The 27,687-nt window shown below is 44.5% G+C and overlaps 1 protein-coding gene across 1 annotated transcript in view; it reads right to left on the bottom strand.

The window, feature by feature from the left end:
* Window positions 1–14,144: 14,144 nt before the first annotated feature.
* The window catches only part of ZW10 (zw10 kinetochore protein), a 69,421-nt gene continuing 55,878 nt past the window's right edge, over window positions 14,145–27,687 (bottom strand). Inside the window, exons 15-16 of the mRNA XM_089673081.1 lie at window positions 20,727–20,929; window positions 14,145–14,345 (exon numbers count right to left, since the gene is read on the bottom strand). Coding sequence (XP_089529207.1) covers window positions 14,225–14,345; window positions 20,727–20,929 — 324 coding nt within the window. The 3' untranslated portion in view covers window positions 14,145–14,224. The remainder of the gene's footprint in view (window positions 14,346–20,726; window positions 20,930–27,687) is intronic.

Here is a 27,687-nt window from a genome sequence, read left to right on the forward strand (position 1 = left end):
GAGACCAGGGGGCAAGATAGAAGGAGGTCCTGTGAAGAGCGAAGGGTACGGGTAGGGTGATACCTGGGAATCAGGTTGGTGAGGTAGTTAGGGGCAGTGTTGTGAATGGCTTTGTAGGTCAGAGTGAGTAGTTTGAATTTGATGCGTTGAGCGATAGGGAGCCAGTGGAGGGATAGGCAGAGGGGGGTGGCAGAAACGGAGCGGTTGGTGAGGTGGATGAGTCTAGCCGCTGAGTTCAGGATGGTCTGGAGCGGGAGAGCCTGCACTGGGGTAGGCCGGTGAGGAGGGAGTTGCAGTAGTCGAGGCCTGAGATAATCAGGGAGTGTATGAGTATTTTAGTGGTGCCTGGGGTAAGGAAGGTACGTATCTTGGAGATGTTGCGAAGGTGTAGCCTGCATGTGTTTGTAAGTGATTCGACATGAGGTTGGAAGGAGAGGTTTGAGTCCAGAATGACGCCAAGGACTTTGGCTTGCGGGGCAGGATTGATGGTGGTGTTGTTGGTAGTGATGGATAGGATGGGGGGGGGGGGCGTGGGCAGGGGGGGAAGACGAGAAGCTCGGTTTTGGATGAGCGGACATCTGGTGGTGGAATCTTGCACTTTTATGATTGAACAACTTGGTGATTGCAGAAGGATGGAAGCACTATAAAGAAGATTTCTGGACTTTCTATTTACTTTTTATTTATTTTGTAATATTTGTATCAATATTTTGATTTAGGTTGTGTTTTTCATTTACTTTGTAGCCCTGCACTGGTCACTGTACATATTGAATTTCCTGATACCAAGCTGTGGAGGCACTAAGCAGTTATCTGGAATTTCACAGACAGGGCGATTTGAGTTCTTGCGGCTCTGTCTAATTAACCGGTTAACCTCTCTCACTTCTCCTCTTATGGCCTCATTCAGACAGGCCCTGGAACCCATACTATATGCAGGTTGCATTTGTTTTGACATAAGCATTCATCCCAAGCTGCATGCTGGCAGCCTATAGAAGTGGAAGCTGAATCAGTTGCACATCAAAATTTGACATTCATGCAAGAGCGGGTGCACATCCTGAACATTGCATTCAGGGCTATGCATGTTCTCCTGCAAGGTTGCCAAATTTTGACATGGGGCAATGTCCGTGCAGCCACTGCATCTGTATCCACCTCTGTAAGCTGCCTACACACAGCTTGGGGCAGATGCAGATGCTAAATCAAATGCAGATTGCACTCACTACAGATGTCAGCACCCGTCTGAATGAGGCCCGTCTCTGACTGTAGCCTTTTTATCTCAGTTTGCTTAGAATCTTGTGCAATTTCCCTGAATGTAAACCAGCCTTTCTCAACCTTTTTATCCCAGAAGAACCCTTTAAATAATTTTCTTGGGGAACCTTGCTAAAACGAATTAATTGGTAGTCAAAGGGAAAAATGCCCCTCACATTGGTGGATAGTGGGATAAATTACCCCTTATTACAGTGGTCAGAATGCTACCCTTACAGAAAGCTAAAAAGATCATTGATGTCTGCATTGATCCTGGAACTATGTAAGCACCATCAAATGAGAGGTCAATTGTCCTTACTGATGGACCCCCTAGTAACTTTTAAAGGAACCTTGGTGTAAGGGATTTCCGGCAAGAAGAATCGCGATCGGGAGCGCGCATGCGTGAAAGAGATCCCGCAGAAGAATTGCCGATTGTGCGCAGGCACGCAGGAATGTGACAGATCTGAGTATCGGCCCCGTTGCCGGTACCATGTGACCTGCTGTGACCAATCACAGCAGGTCACATGACAGTTGTATACAATGGATGGCTTCATTCATGCCATCCATTGTATACTAGTGTCTAGCTGTGAATGGTCACAGCTAATCACATGCACATGTCATGTGATTAGCTGTGGCCAAATCACAGCTAAGCACAAAAAAAAAAAAAAAAAAGCCTGAATGAATCGATGTCATTCAGGTAAATGCTTGCTTATAGCAAAGTAATTCTTTGCTATAAGCAAATTGTGTAAAAAAAAAATACTGATCACTTCCCCAAAGTAGTACAATGTTACTATGGTAACATTGTACTACTTTGAACATAGTAAAATATGAAAAAAAAATCTTAAAAAAAGAAAAAAAATTTAATAAAAAATAAAATATATATTTTTTTTTTCATACTGTCACCAGTCAGTGTCCCTGTTCACCGCCATGCCAGTTATATGATGACGCTGTACTGCACTGGTGACAATATGTAAAAAAAAAATAGTGAAAGTAATTTTTTTAATTTTTTCATTTTCCGAAAAATTATGACAAAAAAAATACAACTTCAAAAAACTTGCCATGCCTCTTATGAAGTACGTCGGACTGTCTATTTTGCAAAAAGGGGTCATTTGGGGGATATCTGTACTGTTTTGACATTCTTGGACCTCAAGAAATTAGATTGGCTGTCAGTACTTCAGGATTGATCAATATTCAGATCTGTACCATAGTTTGTGAACTCTATAACTTTCCTACAAACTAAAAAATACATCCTAATTTGGGTTATTTTCACCAAAGAAATGTAGCAGAATACATCTCGGCCTAAATTTATGAAGAACAATTATTTATTTGCAAACTTTTATAACTTTTTTTTTTCAAAATGTTTGGTCTTTTTTTTGTTAATTTAGCAAAAAATAAAAACCCCAGTGGTGATTAAATACCACCAAAAGAAAGCTCTAGTTGTGTGAAGAAAATGATAAAATTTTAGTTTGGGTACAATGTTGTATGACCGCGCAATTGTTATTCAAAGTGTGAGAGCGAAAACTGGCCTGGGCAGGAAGGTGTAAAATTGCCCTGTATTGAATTGGTTAAGGTCTTTATGTCCACTCATTACCATTGGGGTGAAAAATTTTTTCCATAGTATGGCCACAGGTTAGCAAATTATGGATTTTTTTAAACAGAGGGATGTGCTATTATGGATTTTTTTAAACAGTTGCCATGTGCTAAAAATGCCAATCTGCTTACCACCACTGCACTTGGACATTTGCATAAAGGTAGCATTATCTCTGCTGCATCCATGTTCAATACTCCTATTTTTGGTAGCATGTTGAGTAGCACCAACATGGGTTTGAAAGTTGAAAAACAAACTTCTTTACAAGCATATTATTTATAGAAGGGTTTATTTACCGTGTGTAATCGTACTTCTTTGGGCATGGAAACCAAATGATGGAGCCATGGGGACATACTGTATATACTGTACAATATTGGTACAGGTTGGGCCACCTTGTTCTGCCCAAGTCCAGCGTGCCTGTCCAGCCCTCAACTCTGTGGTATTTCTACAGCTTATATATATGACAGCTTCCAGCTGTCAATGGTTCCTAAGAAAGCAGCGGGTGCACTTGAGGCGTCCTTAGGAACCACTGATGTCATTGAGAATTTGCTTACAGGACGAGGATAGCAGTGACATTGCCACCCTTTCCTATATATATATAGCCCATGACAGCTCAGGGAGCCGTCATTCAGTTAGTGGTCCGGAGCAGCCATGTGTGCTGGGTTGTCAGGTCAAGTTTTTTTTGGGGGGGGGGGGGAGTCGAGTCAGCATGCATCATAATTGAGAATGGGTTTGCATCGAGGGGCATTTATTGGAAATTTTATGTTATTTAAAATATAAGACTTGTCAAATGTTTGGATGTCTATTTCTAGGGTACTTTTTGTGAATGAGTAGGAGTACTACAGTACGCACATCTGTACATCACAGAACTGTGCCCCTTCACAGCATATTATTTGAAGGAATTGGGCATTTTTATTGTTCCACTAAGTCGTGAAATATATCACTGCTGTTGGTCAAATGGAATTTTTATGCATTGGTACATTCCCCGAGGCACACTGCTGCTAGTGTGAGAGAATTCAAATTTCTCAAAAGCCAACACTAATCTTCTTTTCGTTTAACCATTACCTCTGACTGCTGACATATGCAGAGAGCAGTGACATGACTGTTGCAGGAAAGACAAGGTGTCTGACATGTGGGCTGTGATTGGCAGCCTGGCTTCACCTTCTCTATGTTATACAAGAGACATAATGACATTACAGTGGGAGAAAACCGGGTCAGACTACAGCAGAGTTTTTGTTTACTGACACAACAGTGAGATGTATATAGGCTGAGTAGTTCATATTATAAATGGCAGCATTTTTGTAAATATTGGCGAGTGAATGCATTTTGTTAAACTTTTGGGCTGGTTCATACCAGAACATGGTGTTCAAAACACCCTACCTTTGTGACCTGCTTTAGGTGCCAAAACATTGTTAATAGCACCCCAAATGCAAATCTCAAATACAGTGCATTTGCAGGCACCAGATACCGCAGTACCATGTGATTTGGTGTGACGTTTTTCAAAAGTAGTGCATGCATTACATGTTGTGTGTTCCAGTGTGATTTGCAACCAGTTCAAATGAATGGGCTGCTAAATTTCCCTGCGGGGGAACTGGCACATTGCTTTCACCAAATTCTGCAGCATTTAATACATTGGGTTTCTAAAAAGAAATGTCACCTTAAGGGATTTAAATTGCATCTTTGCTGAGGCTATAGACATTAAACTAGTCACATACTTTTACAATAAATATACAGTATATATGCCATATTGCCAAACGTATTGGGACACCCCTCTAAATCATTGGATTCAGGAATTATAATCACCTCCACAGGGGTAGAAAATCAAGCATCTAGGCATGCAGACTGCTTCTACAAACATTTGTGAAAGAATGGGTCGCGCTCAGGAGCTCAGTGACTCCAAGCGTGGTACCGTGATAGGTTGCCACCTGTGCAATTAGTCCTTCCGTGACATTTCCTTGCTACTAAATATTCCACGGTCAACTGTTAGTGGTATTATAACAAAGTGGAAGCAACTGGGAACAACAACTCAGCCACGAAGTGGTAGGCCACGTAAAATGACAGAGCGGGGTCAGTGCATGCTGAAGCACACAGTGCACAGAAGTCACCAACTGTCTGCAGAGTCAATAGCTAAACATCTCCAAACTTCATGTGGCCTTCAGATTAGCACAACAACAGTGTGTAGAGAGCTTCATGGAAGAGCTTCAAGTGCAATGCAAAGCGTTGGATGCAGTTGTATAAAAAATGCCACTACTGGACTCTAGAGCAGTGGAGACTTGTGGCGAATGACGCTTCTCTGTCTGGAAATCAGATGGATGTGTCTGGGTTTGGCGGTTGCCAGGAGAACGGTACTTGCCTGACTACATTGTGCCAAATGTAAAGTTTGGTGGAGGGGGGATTATGGTGTGGGGTTGTTTTTCAGGGGTTGGACTTGGCCCATTAGTTCCAGTGAAGGAAACTCTTAAGGCGTCACCATACCAAGAAATTTTGGACAATTTCATGCTCCCAACTTTGTGGGAACAGTTTGGGGATGGCCCCTTCCTGTTCCAACATGACTGCGCAGCAGTACACAAAGCAAGGTCCATAAAGACATGGATGAGTGAGTTTGGGGTGGAGGAACTTGACTGGCCTGCACAGAGTCCTGACCTCAACCTGATAGAACACCTTTGGGATGAAATAGAGCGGAGACTGCGAGCCAGGCCTTCACATCCAACATCAGTGCCTGACCTCACAAATGTGCTTCTGGAAGAATGGTCAAACATTCCCACACTCCTAAACCTTGTGGACAGCCTTCCCAGCAGAGTTAAAGCTGTTATAGTTGCAAGGGGTGGGCCAACTTAATATTGAACCCTACAGACTAAGACTGGGATTCCATTAATGTTCATGTGTGTGTAAAGGCAGGTGTCCCAATACTTTTGATGATATAGTGTATATATACACTGCTCAAAAAAATTAAACCATCATCCCTGACATCTCACTGGTCTTACAACAGTTGGAGATCTATTCACAAACTCCCTACATCTTCCCTTCCAACAACTGCAAGCTAGTTATACCATCACCATTTACATCTCACTGGTCTGGCAACAGTTGGAGATCTGTTCCAGAACTCCCTACTTCTTCCCTTCCAACAACTGCAGGCTAGTTAGAACATTACCACTAAAGACCTTTTTCAAGTACCTCAGGCTCTGTTCAGCCCTCTCTCTGTACAGTGGTCAGAGAATCTTCTTTTTGGACATCTTATCAGATTCTGTGAACTAGAAACTCCCACAAAAATTAAAGGAACACTTTTTTATACAGAGTATTGCATCAAGTCAATGAAACTCCTGAGATATTGATCTGGTCAGTTAAGTAGCAGAGGGGGTTGTTAATCAGTTTTAGCTGCTTTGGTGTTAATGAAATTAACAACAGGTGCACTAGATGGGCAACAATGAGACGACCCACAAAACAGAAATGGTTTTACAGGTTGGAGGCCACTAAAATTTTTTTCCCTACTCATCTTTTCTGACTGTTTTCACTAGTTTTGCATTTGGCTAGGGTCGGTGTTACTACTGGTAACATGAGGCGATACCTGGACCCTACAGAGGTTGCACAGGCAGGCCAACTCCTCCAGGATGGCACATCAATACATGCCATTGCCAGAAGGTTTACTGTGTCTCCCAGAACAGTCTTGAGAGCATGAAGGAGATTCCAGGAGACAGGCAGTTACTCTAGGAGAGCTGGACAGGGCCATAGAAGGTCCTTAACCCATCAGCAGGAGTGGTATCTGCTCCTTTGTACAAGGAGGAACAAGATGCGTACTGCCAGAGCTCTACAAATTGACCTCCAGTAGGCCACTGGTGTGAATGTCTCTGACCAAACAATCAGAAACAGACTTCATGAGGGTGGCCTGAGGGCCCGATGTCCTCTAGTGGGCCCTGTGCTCACTGCCCGGCACCATAGCGCTCGATTGGTATTTGCCATTGAACACCAAAATTGGCAGGTCCACCACTGGTGCCCTGTGCTTTTCACAGATGAGAGCAGGTTCACCCTGAACACATGTGACAGACATGAAAGGGTCTGGAGAAGCAGTGGAGAACATTATTCTGCCTGTAACATCGTCCAACATGACCGTTTTGGTGGTGGGACAGTGATGGTCTAGGGAGGCTTATCAAGGGAGGGACGTACAGACCTCTACAGGCTAGCCCAGGGCTTAAAATTTCAAGTCCTGAGCTACTCACCACCAGTTTCCCCACCCAACCCCTACCCTGCCCCGCCCATAAACATGCCCTTGTAAATTATTTCATGAAATTACACTGCTAAATGTTACAAACATTACATCAGGGTCCCCAGAGTCTCCCTACATCACATCAGGGCCTCCAATGTCCCCCTAAACACTCCACAATGCTTAGACCATGCACCGCATACAACCATAACCCCCCATAATCTTTCACTCACAAAACCATAACTCTACCAAGCCTATCCTACCTACTATCCAACCCAGCAATACCTCAAATGCCCCATACTCTACCACCCATAATAACCACATAATCCTGAAGCTGACCAAACCACCCATACATATAGGTTTAAATACAGACACATGTACACACACGCAGACATGTACATACATACACACACAGAAACATGTACACACACGCACAGAGACACATGAACACACACACACAGACACATGTACAGACGCACATACACACTCGCCCCCACCATAATTTCCACTCGCCAATGCGAGCAGGGGAGTGGAAATTTCAAGGCCTGGGCTAGACCATTGTTTCTCAACCTTTTTTCAGTCAAGGCACCCATTAAAGTTATGAACAAGCTTGAGGCACCCTTTAAAAATATGGACAATCTCAAGGCACCCCATTCTAAAATGTAAAAAAATATTCTCATAGTTTTACCTAATGCAGCAACACCCACACATGAAGGACACCCAATGTTAGAGGGGATTTATTCTTCCAAATACACTTTTCTACACGGATACTAAATAGTATTACAATGTTTCTCCCTCAGTTTCTCTGTATCACTCAGCTGATTTGACCCCATTACTGACAGAGGGGCAGGGGAGGGTCAAACAAGGATGCAGTGCAGGCGACCGACATCCTTCATATCAACTGATGGAGTTATTGGTTGTTAGGGGGCTAGAAGGTTATAATGGTGCACAATGAAAGCCTGTGGCTTTGTGTAACTAAAAGTTAAGCTTGATTCACCCGCTGGCTTGTATACAGTTTTTGGGCATTTTTTAGGCATTTTGGAAAGTCACCCCTGAAGAAACTTCAAGGCACCCCAGTTGAAAAAGGGTGGTGTAGGGAACACCTCCAGGTTGACATATTGGAAGAAATGCGAGTTAAAAAAAATAACACTGCAAATTGAAATAAAAATGAATTATAATAAAAGTTAGTTACAAAATGGTCTAATAAAAAGGTGTTTTACTATAGATATAAAATATGTATAAAATTAGGAGAAAAAAATAAATAAAAAGGGAATTTTGACTTAACTGTAAACCACATTTTAGGAGTACTGTACAGGACACAAGCCTTTCAAGAAAGAAAATTGCTCAGTATCCGCATCAACACAGTCAGTGTAGATGGGGGAAGCTCTCCTGCAGTACTAATGTGTTCTGCCTACAGAAGCCTTCCCTGCTGGCCGAACACAATGATTACTGCTGATGGCTATAGCTTCCAGTAGATATCACAAGCAAAACATCCGACAGGCTGGTTCAGTAGGGACTAGTAGAGATGCGAACCATCTATGGCCAGCTTTACGGGTAATGGTGTTGCTGGCAATCTTTTAGGACAGCAGGGATGATTGGAACCTCCTTAACAGGAAACACAATTAGACAAGCAATGAAAAAGCTCTCCCACATCTCAGCTGAAATTAAAGTAGACTACCTCCACCAGTGCAGAGAGGGAAAAAGAATACACCATAACTAAACACCAAGTCAAGGGTGGTAAGTAGGCCTGCTGTCCTGGAGGGTTCCCAAAAACACCATTATTGGCAAGTCTAACTTGAATTTTTTTCAGTTGTCTTCCAGGACAGCAAACCTGAGAGAAAAACCAAGTAATCTGGGTCTACCTCAAGGTGGGACCACTGCCTGTAAGACCTTTCTGCTGTATACAAAGTCCTGCTCATGAAAGCCAGGGGTGCCTAAGGAGTTAACGCCCCTGCTAGACTGGGTTTGAAATCCTGGAATACTAAGAGGAACTCATTGAGCTACCATGGAAAAAGCTCCACTGCACTCAGCTTTGCAGATCTGCCTTTAACAGAGACCTCTCAACCCAATGGCCAGGAGAAAAAAACAAACAAACAAACATTGAGCTGTCTGCCAATAGGAAACACAATCTTTTTCACTGCTTGTCTGGTTGCATTTCCTGTTAGGGAGGAGGCTATCATCTCTCAAGTTTGCTGTCCTGGAAGAAGAGAGAAAAATACTTACCATGGACTTCAGTCTTTTAGGGAGCCTGCCTACGCCTAGTGAGGGTGCAAAATATTCCAAACTTGAGAAAAGACACTTCTGCACAGTGCTAGAGATTTTTCTCTCAGGATTTTGCATCCACGTCTTCTACAGCAGGCCCAGTCATAAGGGCAACTAGGAAGTGGCCAGACGGATTATTTTCCTTTTCTCTTTACGGTTTATTTTAGCGTACTTTGTTTTGTTTGACACAAGGCATGAGAGTCTACAAGAGGTTTGCATTTTGATTCCAGGTCTGCTTTACTATCCTTGAATCCTTGCACAGAATTCAAAAGTTAACCTTTACCTACATGGACTTAAACTCACCTCATATACAACTCCATATTTGTCTGTCAGTTTTTATTTTATTCCCTGCTAGCAATAATTTATTGATCATTTGTGCATTAGACAGCAATTTCATAAAATTATATGGTGCATTCAATGCTATTTTATTAGCAATATTAAAACTGTCCATGTAGATCGCAAGCTAATTTTTCATGAAGCCTGGGCAAATGATGTGGAGGATACTTCACCTTCATCTCAGCCAAGCAAACATTATGGCAGCTCTCAAAATTTTCAGTAACTGACAAATACATATAATAAATGAGGTTTTAGGAACCATGTACCTTCGAGAACTTCAGGGAACTATTCTGCTTTATCTGTGCAAAATAGGATTATGGGCAAAGTAATTGTCGTTTTCAGCAGACCTGCAGCTATCTGAAGTGAGAATTGAATAATTGAATGAAGCAATAAAAACCTCTTATAAAAGTTTGTGCAATCAAGAGCATCTTAATCGCTCTGGTTTTATTGGACAAGCAAGCTATCCGAGTGTTCAGAAAGCAGTTACTGGACTGAATGCTCTGAAAGACATTGTAATCCTCCATTAACTAAAGCTATAAAGTGTTAAGGAATGAGGAAACTTCTCAGGATTAAAGACAGTTCAACTATTATTATCCTCCAGGCTGTACAGAATCTTAAAGAACTATGGGAAAAGAAGTAACAGTTTTTGGGAATCTTCTAGGATGACAAACCTGAGAAATGATTGGCTCTGCCCTGATAGAAAACACAGTCAAACAAGTGAAATAGCCCCACACTTACAGTAGACCCTGGCCTGTGTGGGCACTTTCACTGGTTCTCACTGCCCTAGGCCTGCCCTCTACCAACCTCAGCGGATTCACCCACCAGGCCGGTGAGGCCTTTCCAGAAGGAAGATGGATTATTGTATCCAGTGAGTCCCTCTTCCTGCTCCAGTTGGAGAGTAAAAAAAATTAAATTCTCTCAAGTGCAATTAGGCCTAAGGAACTGTTGGGATGGTTGCCTTCATGAGACCTAGCACCCTCATAAATGTTCCTCCTGGAACTCACATGAGCATTGGCTAGTAGAGATACTGCCATAAGCAGCTTAAATAACTGGCTGATTTTCCAAATATTGACAGAGTCTAACAGCTTCTCTGCCAGAGCTGCTAGGGGCAAATGCCCAGCCACCCTTTCCAACTAGAAACCCATGTTCTTCCCCACAGAGTTACCGATAAGGTGGGAACCATGGCGGAACAGTTTCTGTCCTCAGTTTTATGATCCATTTGATCCTTAATAATTCCCGAGTCCTTGAAGGAAAGGTCCAAAATTTTAAGATACCCGGGATAAGGCTGCATGGAATCATTTTAGAGATGTTTTCTTCATTATCCCCCTTAAAAAGGAAATCATCTTTTTCAGACCTTGAGCTTAAAAACTCTTTTTCCAGCTCCTTCTACTCTTTCAAGACTAAATCCATAAGGGTCTGACGAAACAGAAGGACACTGGCCTGCAGTTTTACTAAGCCTCTGTACATTCTATCCTGTGTAGAGAAAGCTCCTTAGGTGCATCAGGAATCTATGATCTCTGTAGGATAAAAGACTTTCCATGTCTACTAGAGCAAACAAGTGTCTGGTTTGTTTCAATACCTCACTTTTTATGTCAAGCTCCTTCCAGTGAGCTATGTTCGTTTGGCACCCGAGAAAAAAGAATGACTGAAGAAGGACCCTCATGGGCATTGAGATCTGCCTGGAAAGAGTATTCCTCCTGAGTTGACCTAGTGCCCTGTAGGGGAGATACCTAGGCAGTGAATAATGCCACTCTAAAGTATTGAAAGTTGGCCACCATTTTGGACTGCATAGTGGATATGAAATCCTTCATGAGGCCTGAGGTTTCTTTCCCAGCCAGAGTGTGGATGCACAGTAACCACAACAGCAATACCTAATACGAGAGGTAACTGGAGAGGAGGGGGGTTTAACAGCAGCAGCCTGGGCCATCTTTTCTGTAGATGAAGATTCTAGAAAGACAAAAAAAAACGAAAAAACAAACAAACAGGATGTAATCCCCAGACCTTTGGACTCAACCAATCAACTGTGTGTAAGGGACTCTGCTACCTCAGGCCACCATCCCAATCCAAAAAAAAGAGACTCACCCCCTGTAGTCTTCAGTTTTGCTATACTCATAGGTACCACTTTTCTATCCTCAGTATCCATAAGTCTGAATCACCTCAGACTGCTGTGTACACACTTGCCAAGAGCCATTAGCCACTTCAGCCATGGACCCCAACGGTGCTCATCTACTGCCAATAAATGCTGTCTTCCCCACCTGGTCGACTACCCTAGCCTCCATTTCAGCTACCAGGCATTGTTTCTGTAAAGTGTCCAATCCCAGACCCTGCCCAAATCGAGGCCTGGAACACACTCCACTTCTGTTCTTGCACCTTTAGGACCAGAAGTTGTCAGATGCAGCCAGGGGACAACCGATTACCAATTGTTACCCAAGTCAGCCATGAGCACATAGCCATCCGAGAGCTCCCCCTTCCACCCTGGGAGCCAGGAAAAACAGCATCTAGAAGTACCTCAGGAGTCAGACCATCACTATCGATAGGTCCTAGGATCCCGCAATACAAGAAAAAGGGGCAACACACCGAGTCTCCTCTGAAGCAGCTCCACTAGCACAGTTTGCACAGCTTCACCTCAGAAGGGGACCTTCCTGCCCAACAGCCCTCAGATGAAAAAAAAAAATACATTAAACAATGTTCAGTCCTGTGGCAAGAAACACAATCTAATATGAGGGATGAAGGAGAGGGTGGGGATAATTAAGCACTTGTTTCCCCTGTCAGGGAAGAGCCAATCAGGTTTGCCGTACTGGAAGATGATTAGAGAAATAGGCAAGTATATACTTTTATTTTTTGTTTAAAACAGGTTAGACAGCAAAGGTGTTAGGAGGGGGGAAAGGGACATTTTCAAGGCTAGTCAGGTTTAAGCTGGAATACTTTAACTCTACCCTACCTAAAACCTTTTCATCAATCTTTTCTCTAGCTAGAAGAGACACCAATATATATGATAACCCCAAAAATGAGACCATAACACCAACACTGAAGTCCAAGCTCAAATAAAAATTAGGGATGCACCGACCCCGGTTTTATCAACGAGTACCCATACTTTCGGTCAAGTACTCGCCGACACTGCATTGCGGTGCAATCTGCATTAATAGACGCAAATTGCATCGCAAAAGAATAGTATGGATGTGCATGGGCTGGCCAATCAGATGCCTCCTAGCCTGAACTGTCATCACTGCAAGGAGAGGAAAGAAAGCAGCAAGGATTTCAAATCCCCGCCACTTTCTCTTCTCTCCTGTCACTGACACTCGGCATGGGATACCTGCAGGTAGTTTTCCCGCACCGCTCCTATGTGAACTCTTGCTATGCCATGCCTGGGTTCACACAGCAGCAGTAGGGAAACCCAATGTGATTTATACAGGAATCGCATTCCTGTACAAATTGAATGCGAATCTTTGCAATGTAAAAAGAAAGGTGCAGGAGGCGCTACTGAGTGTAGACTGTAAAACACGTTATTACAAATTGCTTGACAATGCATTCACATTTTGGGAGACATACACAGGCACATCTATGATATATGGCTATCTTCCAGGGTGGATGTGGACACACTGCGGATGTAAATCATGCAGAAGCTGGATCTAGATCAGGCTTTGGGGCTGCAAAAGCTGAGTCCAGGTCAGGCTGTAGCAAGGAAGGAAGCTGGATGAGCTCCGCAAGATGAAGTGGAAAGCAGGTGGACCGCAGTGTTCCCTGTGACGTGACCGGAAGTGAAACAATGACATTTTAGAGCATACGCACCAGCTACGGGGCAGTGATCCTTTCTCAAGTTTCTGAAGTATGCACTGCTCTAGAAGCACTGAGAATCCTCTGTCAGACTCAGCAGTGGGTTTCTCTTCCAGCTTCCCCCTCCATCCCTTCTTCTTTTCTACCAAACTGGGACTATGGACCAGGGGCGGACTGACAATTTGGAAACTTGGCCACTGCCCGAGGGCCCAGGGTCAGTAGGGGGCCCCATAAGATGCCCCTAGTACCTTTTTCATAGGCTTTATTGAGTTTGGGCAAGGACACAGGGGCCCCATGATCCCCTATTGCCCGGGGGCCCCATGAGTTGTCAGTCTGCCCCTGCTATGGACTAACCAGAGGACATTCTTTGCGCCAACACCGTTCCATGTAATCTGTGCGGTGCAATTTTCATCCATTAAACACAAATCACACCGAAAAGTATCGGTTCAGGCATTGGGAGGATTTTAATGAGCACTCAAGAAAATACTCGGTATTGGCACCGATGGCGCATCCCTAATGAAAATAAAAAAATTAAGATGGCAATTATGAAAGGACATATGTATTATGTATTGCTGGGCTGTTGGTAACCCATAAAGCTCTAGGAATTTCTTGGCATGTACTAAATTTTTAATTTAAAAAAAAAAAAAACATATAGCCATAAAAAGAAGAAAACGCATACAAAGTTTAAACATATATGTAATTATTAAAATATAAATACATGAATCAAATCCCACCAGAAGAGAACAGAAGCTTTCTTAAGAATGTATTTAATAACGTTCTCACAGTGAAGTATGTACATAATATTACAGATCGAATACAAGGCATCCAAATTATTTAATTCTGGCTAAAGCTGCTGCTCTTCTCTCTGTGTTCTGGAAGAGAGCTCTGATCAAACTCTTTACTTCATTGGTGGAGAACTCTGTAGCAAGGGGTCCTTTACCATCGGCCCACCTGAAGATTGGGAAAGAAAAGCACAAAGTGACTTCAAGCTATCCTGCAGAGCAAAGCATTATCAGCACACAATTGCAGATAAATATAATTATATCTAATATATAATCTCCAAATCCGAGTTTCTTGTCTCCCCCCAGCCCGGACACCACCCCCCATTGACTTCTCCGTCACATCCAACAACGCCACCATCAAACCCGCCCCGCAGGCCAGAGTACTTGGTGTCATTCTGGACTCCAACCTATCCCTCCAGCCCCAAGTCCAATCTTTAGCAAACTCGTGCAGACTCCACCTCCGCAACATCGCCAAAATCCGCACGTTCCTAACCCCAGAAACCACTAAACAGCTCATCCACTCCCTCATCATATCACGACTCGACTACTGCAACTCCCTCCTTACTGGCCTGCCTCGCCGCTGGCTATCCCTGCTTCAGTCGATCCTGAATACGGCTGCCAGACTCATTCACCTTTCCAACCGCTCCGTTTCCGCCACCCCCCTCTGCCAATCCCTCCACTGGCCTCCGATTGCGCAACGGACCAAATTCAAAATCCTAACGCTGATGTACAAAGCCATCCACCATACTGCCCCGAACTACATCACTGACCTAATATCCAAGTACCGCCCAGCACGCACACTCCGCTCCTCACAAGACCTCCTTCTCTCTAGTTCCCTGGTCTCCTCCTCCCATGCCCACCTCCAGGACTTCTCCAGGGTGTCACCCATCCTCTGGAACTCCCTGCCCCAACCCATCAGATTATCACCTACTCTCCTCTCCTTTAGGCGCACCCTGAAAACCCATCTCTTCAGGGAAGCCTACCCCACCCCCTGCTAACTTGACTGACCTTCTCCACTCTTCCCACCACTCCATCCCCCACAGCTATCTCCTCCTGCGCCACCATCCCCTCCCTCCTAGACTGTAAGCTCGAAAGAGCCCTCGATCCCCTCATGTTTTGCATTGTATTGGTATTGTTCTGTCACATGTTCTGTCCCCCTTTGTAATGTACAGCGCTGAGCGAACTATTGGCGCTTTATAAATACTGTATAATAATAATAATAATTAGCAGTGCAGAAAGAGCAAAAAGGTGTATTCTAATTCTGTCTGCCTGCACAGCCCAGCTCCAAAACAATTTTTGATAGTATGGACAAAAGGTTACAACCTCATCAGACTTATTTTGATGTCCTGTCTCAGTGGGGAAATTTCCTTTCACTTCCTAGTGACTACATAACTGAGCATTATTGCACTTAACAGACACAGACAGCAAAAAAAAAAAAAAAAACTGACAAAGGAAATCTCTGCAGAGAGTTCAAAGATCTCTTCTACAATCACTCTGTATATACAGTAAAGCACAGGTGTCAAACTGATAGCTCTCCAGCTGTTGCCAAACTACAAGTCCCATGAGGCATTGCAAGATTGACAGTTACAAGCATGAATTCCAAAGGCAGAGGCATGATGGGACTTGTAGTTTTCCAAAAGCTTGAGGGCCACTAGTTTGACACCCCTGCAGTAAAGCATGCTTCTTCTACTCACTGTGGAACATAAGGGGTTAATCCTCTGCTTTGTGTAAAAAGGATGTTTGATCCTGTCTTCTCTGATCCTCCACTTCTTCCATGTTCCCTATTTCATCTCCTGAAAGAACACAGCCTCGGGGACACACTGCACATGCTCAGTTTGGTGTGTACTGTTTTTTTAAAGTTTTTTCTTTTTTCTTGGGAGGGTGCATGTGATCAACACAGGGCCAAATCAGCACTGTCCAGACAGAGGGTCATGGGTTATGCAATCTCATAGGGCAGGGTGAGGTGAATGAAAACTCCTCTGACAAGCTTTAACCAGTGCTCGGCTGGAAACTGATAGAAGTCAAAAGACTGCTATATACTGCTGATGAGAAAAGGTATTTAGCAGTTTATATTTACTAAAATAATTGCATTTCCATGTACTGTGTACTGTGGGAGACCAGATATAGTGAATGCAGGGTCCTGGGAGACCAGATATAGTCAATGCAGGGTCCGGGGAAACCAGATATAGTGAATGCAGGGTCCGGGGAGAGCAGATATAGTGAATGCAGGGTCCGGAGAGACCAGATATAGTGAATGCAGGGTCCGGAGAGACCAGATATAGTGAATGCAGGGTCTGGAGAGACCAGATATAGTGAATGCAGGGTCCGGGAAGACCAGATATAGTGAATGCAGGGTACGGAGAAACCAGATATAGTGAATGCAGGGACCGGGGAGACCAGATATAGTGAATGCAGGGCCTGGAGAGACCAGATATAGTGAATGCAGGGTCCGGGGAGACCAGATATAGTGAATGCAGGGTCCGGGGAGACCAGATATAGTGAATGCAGGGTCCGAGGGGACCAGTTATAGTGAATGCTGGGTCCGGGGAGACCAGATATAGTGAATGCAGGGTCCAGAGAGACCAGATATAGTGAATGCAGAGAGACCAGATATAGTGAATGCAGGGTCCGGGGAGACCAGATATAGTGAATGCAGGGTCCGGAGAGACCAGATATAGTGAATGCAGGGCCTGGAGAAACCAGAAATAGTGAATGCAGGGTCCGGGGAGACCAGATATAGTGAATGGAGGGTCCGAGGGGACCAGTTATAGCAGCGGTTCTCAACCTGGGGGTCGCGACCCCTTTGGGGGTCGAACGACCATTTCACAGGGGTCGCCTAAGACCATCGGAAAACACATATTTCCGATGGTCTTAGGAACCGAGACACCGCTCCTGTCTCAGGCGATCTGTGGGCGGGATGATATGCTGCCCCTGTAACCTGGCCACACCCCAGGGATCACTCAACAGCTCCGCCTCCTCGCCGCTGATTGGCCACCGGAACTGTAGCTCAGGAGAGGCACACAGGCGGCCAATCACCGGTGAGGAGGTGGAGCTTGGAGGAGGAGCCGAGCGGCAGCACGCGGAGATCGAAGAAGATCGAGGGAGCTGCAGGAACGAGTGAAGAGGAGAGCGGCCAGAGAAGGAAGACAGCTGACAGGTAAGTGCAAATTTTGCTGCTGCAGCCAGGTATGCAGGCTGTAGATGGGAGAGGGAGAGAGCGAGCCCAGGCTGGAGCAGGAGTCAGCAAGGTAAGTATCATTGGTGTCAGTGGAAGGGATAATGCCCCATCATTTGTGTCATTAATAGAAACGATGGGGCACTATTCCTCCCCCCACTGACACCAACGATGGGGCACTATTCCTCCCCCCACTGACACCAACGATGGGGCACTATTCCTCCCCCCACTGACACCAACGATGGGGCACTATTCCTCCCCCCACTGACACCAACGATGGGGCACTATTCCTCCCACTGACACCAACGATGGGGCACTATTCCTCCCACTGACACCCATGATGGGGCACTATTCCTCCCACTGACACCAATGATGGGGCACTATTCCTCCCACTGACACCAATGATGGGGCACTATTCCTCCCACTGACACCCACGATGGGGCACTATTCCTCCCACTGACACCCACGATGGGGCACTATTCCTCCCACTGACGCCAATGAATGGGCACTATTCCTCCCACTGACACCAATGATGGAGCACTATTCCTCTCACTGACGCCAATGATTGGGCACTATTCCTCCCACTGACGCCAATGATTGGGCACTATTCCTCCCACTGATGCCAATGATTGTACACTATTCCTCCCACTAACACCAATGATGGGGCACTATTCCTCCCACTAACACCAATGATGGGGCACTATTCCTCCCACTGACGCCAATGATTGGGCACTATTCCTCCCACTGACACCAACGATGGGGCACTATTCCTCCCACTGACACCCATGATGGGGCACTATTCCTCCCACTGACACCAATGATGGGGCACTATTCCTCCCACTGACACCAATGATGGGGCACTATTCCTCCCACTGACACCCACGATGGGGCACTATTCCTCCCACTGACACCCACGATGGGGCACTATTCCTCCCACTGACACCCACGATGGGGCACTATTCCTCCCACTGACACCAATGATGGGGCACTATTCCTCTCACTGACGCCAATGATTGGGCACTATTCCTCCCACTGATGCCAATGATTGTACACTATTCCTCCCACTGACGCCAATGATGAGGCACTATTCCTCTCACTGACACCAATGATTGTACACTATTCCTCCCACTGATGCCAATGATGGGGCACTATTCCCCCCACTGACGCCAATGATGGGGCACTATTCCCCCCACTGACGCCAATGATGGGGCACTATTCCTCCCACTGACACCAATGATGGGGCACTATTCCTCCCACTGATACCAACGATGGGGCACTATTCCTCCCACTGATACCAACGATGGGGCACTATTCCTCCCACTGATACCAATGATGGGGCACTATTCCTCCCACTGATACCAATGATGGGGCACTATTCCTCCCACTGATACCAATGATGGGGCACTATTCCTCCCACTGATACCAATGATGGGGCACTATTCCTCCCACTGACGCCAATGATGAGGCACTATTCCTCTCACTGACACCAATGATTGTACACTATTCCTCCCACTGATGCCAATGATGGGGCACTATTCCCCCCACTGACGCCAATGATGGGGCACTATTCCCCCCACTGACGCCAATGATGGGGCACTATTCCTCCCACTGACACCAACGATGGGGCACTATTCCTCCCACTGATACCAACGATGGGGCACTATTCCTCCCACTGATACCAACGATGGGGCACTATTCCTCCCACTGATACCAACGATGGGGCACTATTCCTCCCACTGATACCAATGATGGGGCACTATTCCTCCCACTGACACCCAATGATGGGGCACTATTCCTCCCAATGATACCAATGATGGGGCACTATTCCTCCCACTGACACCCAATGATGGGGCACTATTCCTCCCACTGACACCCAATGATGGGGCACTATTCCTCCCAATGATACCAATGATGGGGCACTATTCCTCCCACTGACACCCAATGATGGGGCACTATTCCTCCCACTGACACCCAATGATGGGGCACTATTCCTCCCACTGATACCAATGATGGGGCACTATTCCTCCCACTGATACCAATGATGGGGCACTATTCCTCCCACTGATACCAATGATGGGGCACTATTCCTCCCACTGATACCAATGATGGGGCACTATTCCTGCCACTGACACCAACGATGGGACACTATTCCTCCCACTGACACCAACGATGGGGCACTATTCATCCCACTGATACCAACGATGGGACACTATTCATCCCACTGACATCAGTGATGGGGCGCTAGTCCTCCCACTGCAAAATTACAGTTATGAAGTAGCAACTAAAATTTTATGGTTAGGGGTCACCACAACATGAGGAACTGTATTAAGGGGTCGCGGCATTAGGAAGGTTGAGAATCACTGAGTTATAGTGAATGCTGGGTCCAGGGAGACCAGATATAGTGAATGCAGGGTCCGGAGAGACCAGATATAGTGAATGCAGGGTCTGGGGAGACCAGATATAGTGAATGCAGGGTCCGGGGAGACCAGATATAGTGAATGCAGGGTCCGGGGAGACCAGATAAAGTCAATGCAGGGTTTGGGGAGACCAGAAATAGTCAATGCAAGGTCTGGGAAGACCAGATATAGTGAATGCAGGGCCCGGGGAGACCAGATATAGTGAATGCAGGGCCTGGAGAGACCAGATATAGAGAATGCAGGGTCCGGAGAGACCAGATATAGTGAATGCAGGGTCCAGGGAGACCAGATATAGTGAATGCAGGGTCCAGGGAGACCACATATAGTGAATGCAGGGTCCAGGGAGACCAGATATAGTGAATGCAGGGTCCGGAGAGACCAGCTATAGTGAATGCAGGGTCCGGAGAGACCAGCTATAGTGAATGCAGGGTCCGGAGAGACCAGATATAGTGAATGCAGGGTCCGGGGAGACCAGATATAGTGAATGCAGGGTCCGGGGAGACCAGATATAGTGAATGCAGGGTCCTGGGTTTACAGTGTATTCCTTGATATGCTTTGCTTTAGAGGGCAGATGGTTGGAGAAAAATACCGAGTCTGCCATTGCTAATGTACTTTTCAAAATTCTAGCTCATTGGCATGCTAAAGAAGATTTATCAATGGAAAATGACTATTTCAGCTGTGGGGATGGGGGGGCGGAGGGGAGAACTAAACAATGGTTTTAAAGGAAACACTTTAAAACCTATTGAAACTAAAAGCTTAGCTAAACCAAAGAAATTACTATTTTTACAGCACTTTCTATAAGGTATCTGCCCCTTGAAGATATAGTGCAGGACAAAGATTATTACTTATAGTCTCTACCAATGAACATTAAAGGAGGAGATGCTTGAAGCCTCATTAGGTGTAATATGGATTGCCTAATCTCATTTCTTTTTTCTCAGAAAGGAAACCTGACACCTACCGATCAATGATCTCCTGCAGGTTGGCTTGCAGGATGATCATAAGCTCTTTGAATTTCATCCACTTCTGTACATAGACTGGTACTTCCTCCTGAAACTTCTTGTTTTTGCCTTCTTCAGGAAGCGGTGTAAACACAAGGGGTCCCTCCTCCACCATGGTCCGGCACAGAGCATACAGTCGTTCTCCATCTTCAGTGGAGATGTCCTATCACACCAGAAAAATACAACACCTGTTGGAATTTTTTTTCCCACCTAAGACATGCAGAATACGTTTTGGCCTAAATTTATGAAGAAATTGGATTTTTTAAAAAAAAATTTTATTGGATAGGTTTTATAACAGATAGTAGAAAATATTATTTATTGTCTCAAATTTCTGTTCTTTTTTTCATTTATATAATAAAAAATAAAAAAAAACTAGTGGTGATCTAATATGGCCAAAAAAGGCTTTATTTCTGTGCAAAGAATTATCTAAATTTCATTTGGGCACAGTGTTGCAAGACCACACATTTGCCAGTTAAAAGTAGTGCAGTGCTGCATAGCAAAAAATGCCTTTTTTGGGGGGTGAAACCTTCCAGAGCTCAAGTATTTAAAAACAAAAATGTCAACACATCTCTGTGCAGAGTCACTGTGGCTTTAATAAGCAAAAAATAGATAGGTTTGCACTGACCCCGAAGCATCTCTATCGTGTATCGGTCACTGACCACCTACGAGGTGGAGTAAGGACTTTTCTTCTCATCTACTACAAAAAGGAAGCCCCATTCATACAGTTCCTGCCCATGTGTGAAGTGGCGATATTGCTTCCTGCATCAGTCACTACACAGTGGGCAGGACCTGGCAGAAAGGAAAAACAATTCCGAACAACTGGATTCTGACACAATAATGAAACGTCAGACAACAATGTGTCTGTACTGCGGAATCTAGCTCCACTAGACATGAATTTACATAAACCTTTTGAAAGTAAAGTATATGGGATGCAATCTATGACCTAACAAAATGCTCGTTACCTGGCTGTGTTTGCTTTCAACAATGTTTGCATCCATAGACACACACACACAGTGTCTAGGCCCTGCCCCCTTCAAACAGGATATGATTGACAGCTGCAGGAGCCAATGGCTCCTTCCACTGCCTTTGTGTCCTGTGAGGAAAGTAACAGAGGTTAGCGCTGCTGCAGACAGGCAAGCCGCTGGACCAAGACAGGGCTCAGGTAAGTAAACAGAGGGATAAGGGGGCAACACTACTACTGTGACATTTTTTACCCTAATGCAGGGAATTCATTAAGCTGTAAATGCTCTGCCTTTAGAACTACTTAAGAATCAAAATGATTGGCAAAGAACAAACACTCTTGAAAAGGAAGGGTCATCTTGGTATATCCCTGGACCCTCGGGCATAGGGACCACGTGTAGACCAACGAACTCGTTTGTGCTGTCGCCCACCAGCAAACTTAAAGTAAAATATTTGTTGCGCACCATTTTGCTCATGCTTACTTAATGCAATTCTTATTGAATTTCCCCTGCTTTGGTGATCTACTGTACATTTTATCTTTGCTGCAACAAAAATTATTGTACCAGAAAGGAAAGGGTCAGCAATGGCAGCCTACACAATGCTCTAATGACAACACCTCTGGTGGGTAGATCTACTCTCTGAAAATCTTCTATGTAAATTCTGTATTCCCAATTAAATTCAAACTTCCACTGCTCCTCTGAATCTGGCTGGTGGCTCCGAGAAACCCCTTAGTACTGACCCTTTAATATATGCTTTCTGTATATGAGACAGCGTGCCAAGAATGTGTTTGGAAAGCTCTCTCCTACTTTGTAGACAGGTAAGTAAAAGGTTCCCAGATCATAGAATCCCTAAAAAAAGAAGAGAGTGACGTGGACTGGTGCACCGAGTGAACCCATTCTTTGCCCATGCAGGGAAAAGCAACAGGTTCATTTTAATATACATACTTCCCTTCCTTTTACTGCCCCGCTGCTCTGTTCAGCCGACAGGAGCAAACAAAAGTCCTGTGGAATCTGCAAGTTGCTGAAACTGTAGCTGAGAGATAGCTATGGACTATGCGTGTGGCATTGCTGATTGGCCTGAAGTCATGTGCAGACGTAATGGGTATTTACTTTACCACCAGATACTGAACAGGAAGGTTAAAGCATTCTGCTTCCACTAAGAATGCCTTGAATTTTTTTTTTTTTTTGTGTGTGTTTTCTCTGACAAGGTGGAAAGCTGGAGAGGAGAGGCGGTGATGTCACAATCTCCACCTAGTCCAACCAGAAAACACTTTGTATTCATTGAAAAATATACAAAGACGTTCTGTGAGTTGTGGCAGTGAGTGACCCCCTGTGGTCAGTGCGCAGTGGGACCCAGAAGATAGGGGCGATCACTGTAGTAGCACTGGACTATCACAGTGACTGTCAACTGCCCCAGAAGTATGAAATATGTATACTTACACTGGTGTTCACTACTGATCATATCTGGAGTTCAGCTTTAACTATAGGCTGAACAGATAAAAAGCAAAGTTTGCAGAAGGAGTGAAAGAGGCCCATAGTTCCCTTTCCAAACCAGATGAAACAGCTGTTTATAGATGAAAATCAGCCACATAGGAGAGAATGAGATTTCTGCTTGAAATACATTTTCATGTTATAAAATGTGTGAGTTTTCCTGCAGTACATATTACGTGACATAAAAAATGCAGACATAAAATGAGCGATTTTGCTAATTATTTTCTTCACAAAATTTGAACAAGTTTTGCTACTGAGTGCTATAAATAATATAGAGACATCAGAAAAAGTCCAGGAAAAAAACTAAGTGTACGTTTCTAGGCTGCTCGCATTTCAGGAACATCTCCCACTATATTCATGTACAACGTCACTCACTTATGACAGCTTTTCACAAGAATGAGCAGAGCAATAACATTTCAGTAATGAGAAGTGGAAACTCGCTTCTGATGACCCAGTACTTGGAAATAATTATAATGACATATGCATGGGCAGGCAGTCATTATTTTCTATTCATGCTCAAACCTCAAGATTATATGGAGTGATAACTGTGCGTGGAAAGCATCCAGTTATAAGCAAGAATTATGAACTAAATCAACTCGGATTCATAATGTTTCAGTTGTGTGGCTATTTATAGCTGGGTAATGAGCATTTTGTCCTCCTATATTGGGGTGTTCAAAGACATATGCTGCAAAGCTTGTGTCTATCATGATAATGGGCAACTGTCTTCCCAAGATCTACCAAAGAATGAAAAAACATGGTGGCCACCCAGAGATATAGCCAATAAAACCATGTACAAAGTAACAAAGTAAAGCACACCGACCCACTACCAACCCCCATAGACGTAGCCATTAAACCCATGTACAAAGTAGCAATGTAAAGGACAACGACCCACTACCAACCCCCATAGACGTAGCCATTAAACCCATGTACAAAGTAGCAATGTAAAGGACAACGACCCACTACCAACCCCCATAGACGTAGCCATTAAACCCATGTACAAAGTAAAGCACACCGACCCACTACCAACCCCCATAGACATAGCCATTAAACCCATGTACAAAGTAGCAATGTAAAGGACATCGACCCACTACCAACCCCCATAGACGTAGCCATTAAACCCATGTACAAAGTAGCAATCTAAAGGACATCGACCCCCCTATCAACCGGACTACATATGTGAAGTAAGCTGTGTAAAGAAAATAGAGTTGAGACTGTATTTGAAAAAGCATTGGCATGGTACACAACCCAACTCTTCCTTCCAATGGGGCTGCCTTCACGCTGCAAGGGTTAACTGTCCATTTTATGTCTAGGGGACGGGACAAGCAGTTTTACTTACCCGATCCTCAGCTCTACTAGCAAAGAGAGCTTCCCCATCTCCAGTAGTGGTCTGTTCTGGGCACCCTCATGTCCAATACAGGCCAATGTAGTCAGAGAACATCAGACCACTAAAGCATAGGTGAGATGAGGCTGTAGGGACCGGTATTGCAGCACAGAGGCCCTTGAAGGAGCTAAGGATTGGGAAAATAAAACTGCTTTGCTTTTTCCCCTAGACCAAACTGTGGCCAGGGAGCTGGATGTGGCCCTTTGCTTGCTTTTATTATGCCCTTGGGGCATTATTCTCCTCACTGTCAGAAACAGTGGAGCATAGTTCCTGCCACAGACACTGACAATGTGACACTAGACCTCCCACTGACACCAATGATGAGGCACTATTTCACCCACGAACACCAACGATGAGGCACTATTTCTCTCACTAACACAAATTATGGGGAACCATTCCTCTCACTGACACCAACGATGGCGCACTATTCCTCCCACTGACACCAATGATGGAACACTATTCCTCTCACTGACACCAATGATGGGATACTAGTCATCCTACTGACACAAATGATGGGGAACCATTCCTCTCACTGACACCAATGATGGGGCACTATTCCTCCCACTGACACCAATGATGAGGCACTATTCCTCTCACTGACACCAACGATGGGACACTGGCCACAGTTTGACCCCCCTAAAGTTTGAAGGACGGTAAAGTGACCCTTTGTTTAGAATTTTTGGAGACCCCTGCCCTAGATCTACAGTAAATAAGCATTTAACCCTTGCAGTGGAGATTTTAGCTTGTCCCAGAGTTCAGCCTAAAGTATTTTGGATAAAAGTAGGGAAGAGGTAAACCCCCTTCTGGGTTATTTCATTTTTGCTGCCTGCGTGCCATTGTGGAAATTTCCCTTTACTTCCTGTCCCCGAAACACAAAAAGAAGTCAAAGGAAATTACTCAAAGTGAGGGGCATTCTTCTGTTACCTGTCCCTAGATTTCCGCTTATCTTTGGTGAAAACCATAACATTTGGGACTTCCTCTCACTTTCTTCCCAATGACAATGAACATCAGGACAAACAGAGGACCGAATCTCCTCAGATGGGCTCTAGACAGACTAAATAGTTAGACAGAGGGTCTAACTATTTCCACTCTAATAAAATGTAAACTAAAAAGGTTTTGCCTAAAGATACACCTTTGATTTAATAGTTTAAGCCTAAAAAAAAAAAAAGATAAAAAAATAAATTAAAAAAGATTAACAGTTCTGAAGTGCAGGAGGCAGCTTGTGCTAAATTGTCTGCACCTTGTGCTACCTTCAATCAGATACATGAGGAGCCCTTGTAAGCAGTATGGGCATGGGATCCAAAGAAATGGATATTAAAGGATACTTTCAACCTTTAAAATGAGAAAATGTGAGAAATCAAAAACACACATACTCAGCAATATGGCTGCAGCATTGGTCTGATAATGCAGCTGTACTCCGCTGATCGCTCAGTTCTCGGTCTTCATTGAGCCAGTGACTGTCGGACACTGCTCTCTCCCTCCAGTTCTTACTGGAGCTCAGGGCTGTGGATGGCAGGAAAGCAGCTGGCTCAGACTCTTAGTAGCGTGCTGAGGGTCTGAGCCCGCTACCATTCAGGCATCTGGTGGGGATCCGGACAGTAAAGTCAGGATCCTGGTAGAGCCTGGACTGATTCTGTGACACCAGCCCACTGTCAGCTAAATCTGGCTCACAGGAGTGCAGAAATAAGTGCACTTCTATGGTCCAGAAGAGAAGTAAGCTCAAAAAACCTTTGGCCATACTTCTCTTTGAACCAAAATTTCTCAGCAAATAATTTGTTAGGCAAGCCTGAATAAATTTCCACCCATTTCACATTTGATTTCCCTCCTCATGCACCTTTATCACAATAACTCCTCCCCAGTTTAGCAATTCAACCCCCTCAGCAGATTCAACAAGTGTGGTTACACGGAGATCAGCATTAACCGCTTTCCCTCCGCTTTATAGCAGAAACACTGCTGCAGGGCAGCAGGGGTGCGCAAAATCACGTACATTTGTCAATTTGCATTACCGGATAGGGGGCGCGCGTGAGCCCTACCTGCACTGCCATTCGTGGCCTCGGCTGTCAATCACCAGGTCCTGACCTGTGATTACTCTCCAGCATCCGGTGATGACTGAGTATTTCGGACGAGGGAGAGAACTGTATGTGGGCAGCACAGTGGCTAAATGGTTAGCACTCCCGCCTGGCAGTACTAGGGTCATCGGTTCAAATCCCAGCCACGGCACCACCTGCCTGGAGTTTGCATGTTCTCCCTGTGCATGCGTGGGTTTCCTCTGGGTACTCCTGTTTCCTCCCACACTCCAAGGACATGCTGGTAGGTTAATTGGATCCTGTCTAAATTGTTCCTAGTATGTATGAATGTAAGTTAGGGATTAGATTGTATGCCCCTTGAGGGTTAGGAACTGATGTGAATGTACAATATATATGTATGTAAAGCGTTGCGTAAATTGACAGCGCTATATAAGCACCTGTAATAAATAAAATTAAAAAAAAAAAACACAATACAGTTCTCTCCCCTGTCGGCTCTAGCACACTGCTTTGTATGGCTCTGCATAGCAGAGCCATACAAAGCAGTGTGCTTACAGTGGAAAACACAGACACACCTTCATATATATTTTTTATTATATATATATTTTTGGGAGGATTATTGTAGGCTAAGAGCGCTGCACTAATTTTTGGAAATATTGTTATACACTGTTAAGGTATCAGTTTTAAGTGCTGGCTGCTATTTTGTAGGCCACTTCCATAAGCACGGGAGGATTTTTATTTGTATTAATTACTGGCTAATGCCTTCTCTTTCTTAGAAATTCAGTTTGTAAGATTTTTCAAAAAGCAGTGTGTTCCTTCATTATTATATAGGATTAATATAGTGTAAAAGTTCCTATATATTCAAATGAAAGGTATCCTTAGGCTGGACCCTTCCCAATAGATTGCTTACTATACATTATAGAGCTCCTATAGGTAATGAGCAACATCATCTATTTCTTTGAAAGGACACATTAACTGGTTGGGACATCTAATGGTATAATTTTTGGATATTGGAAGTCCAGAGGAGATATAGCCTAGTATGTGTTATAATCCATTAGCAACAAAA

Source organism: Staurois parvus, unplaced genomic scaffold (assembly GCF_062004578.1).
Source record: "Staurois parvus isolate SC_StPar_1 unplaced genomic scaffold, SC_StPar_1.0 ptg000135l, whole genome shotgun sequence".
Classification (NCBI taxonomy): domain Eukaryota; kingdom Metazoa; phylum Chordata; class Amphibia; order Anura; family Ranidae; genus Staurois; species Staurois parvus.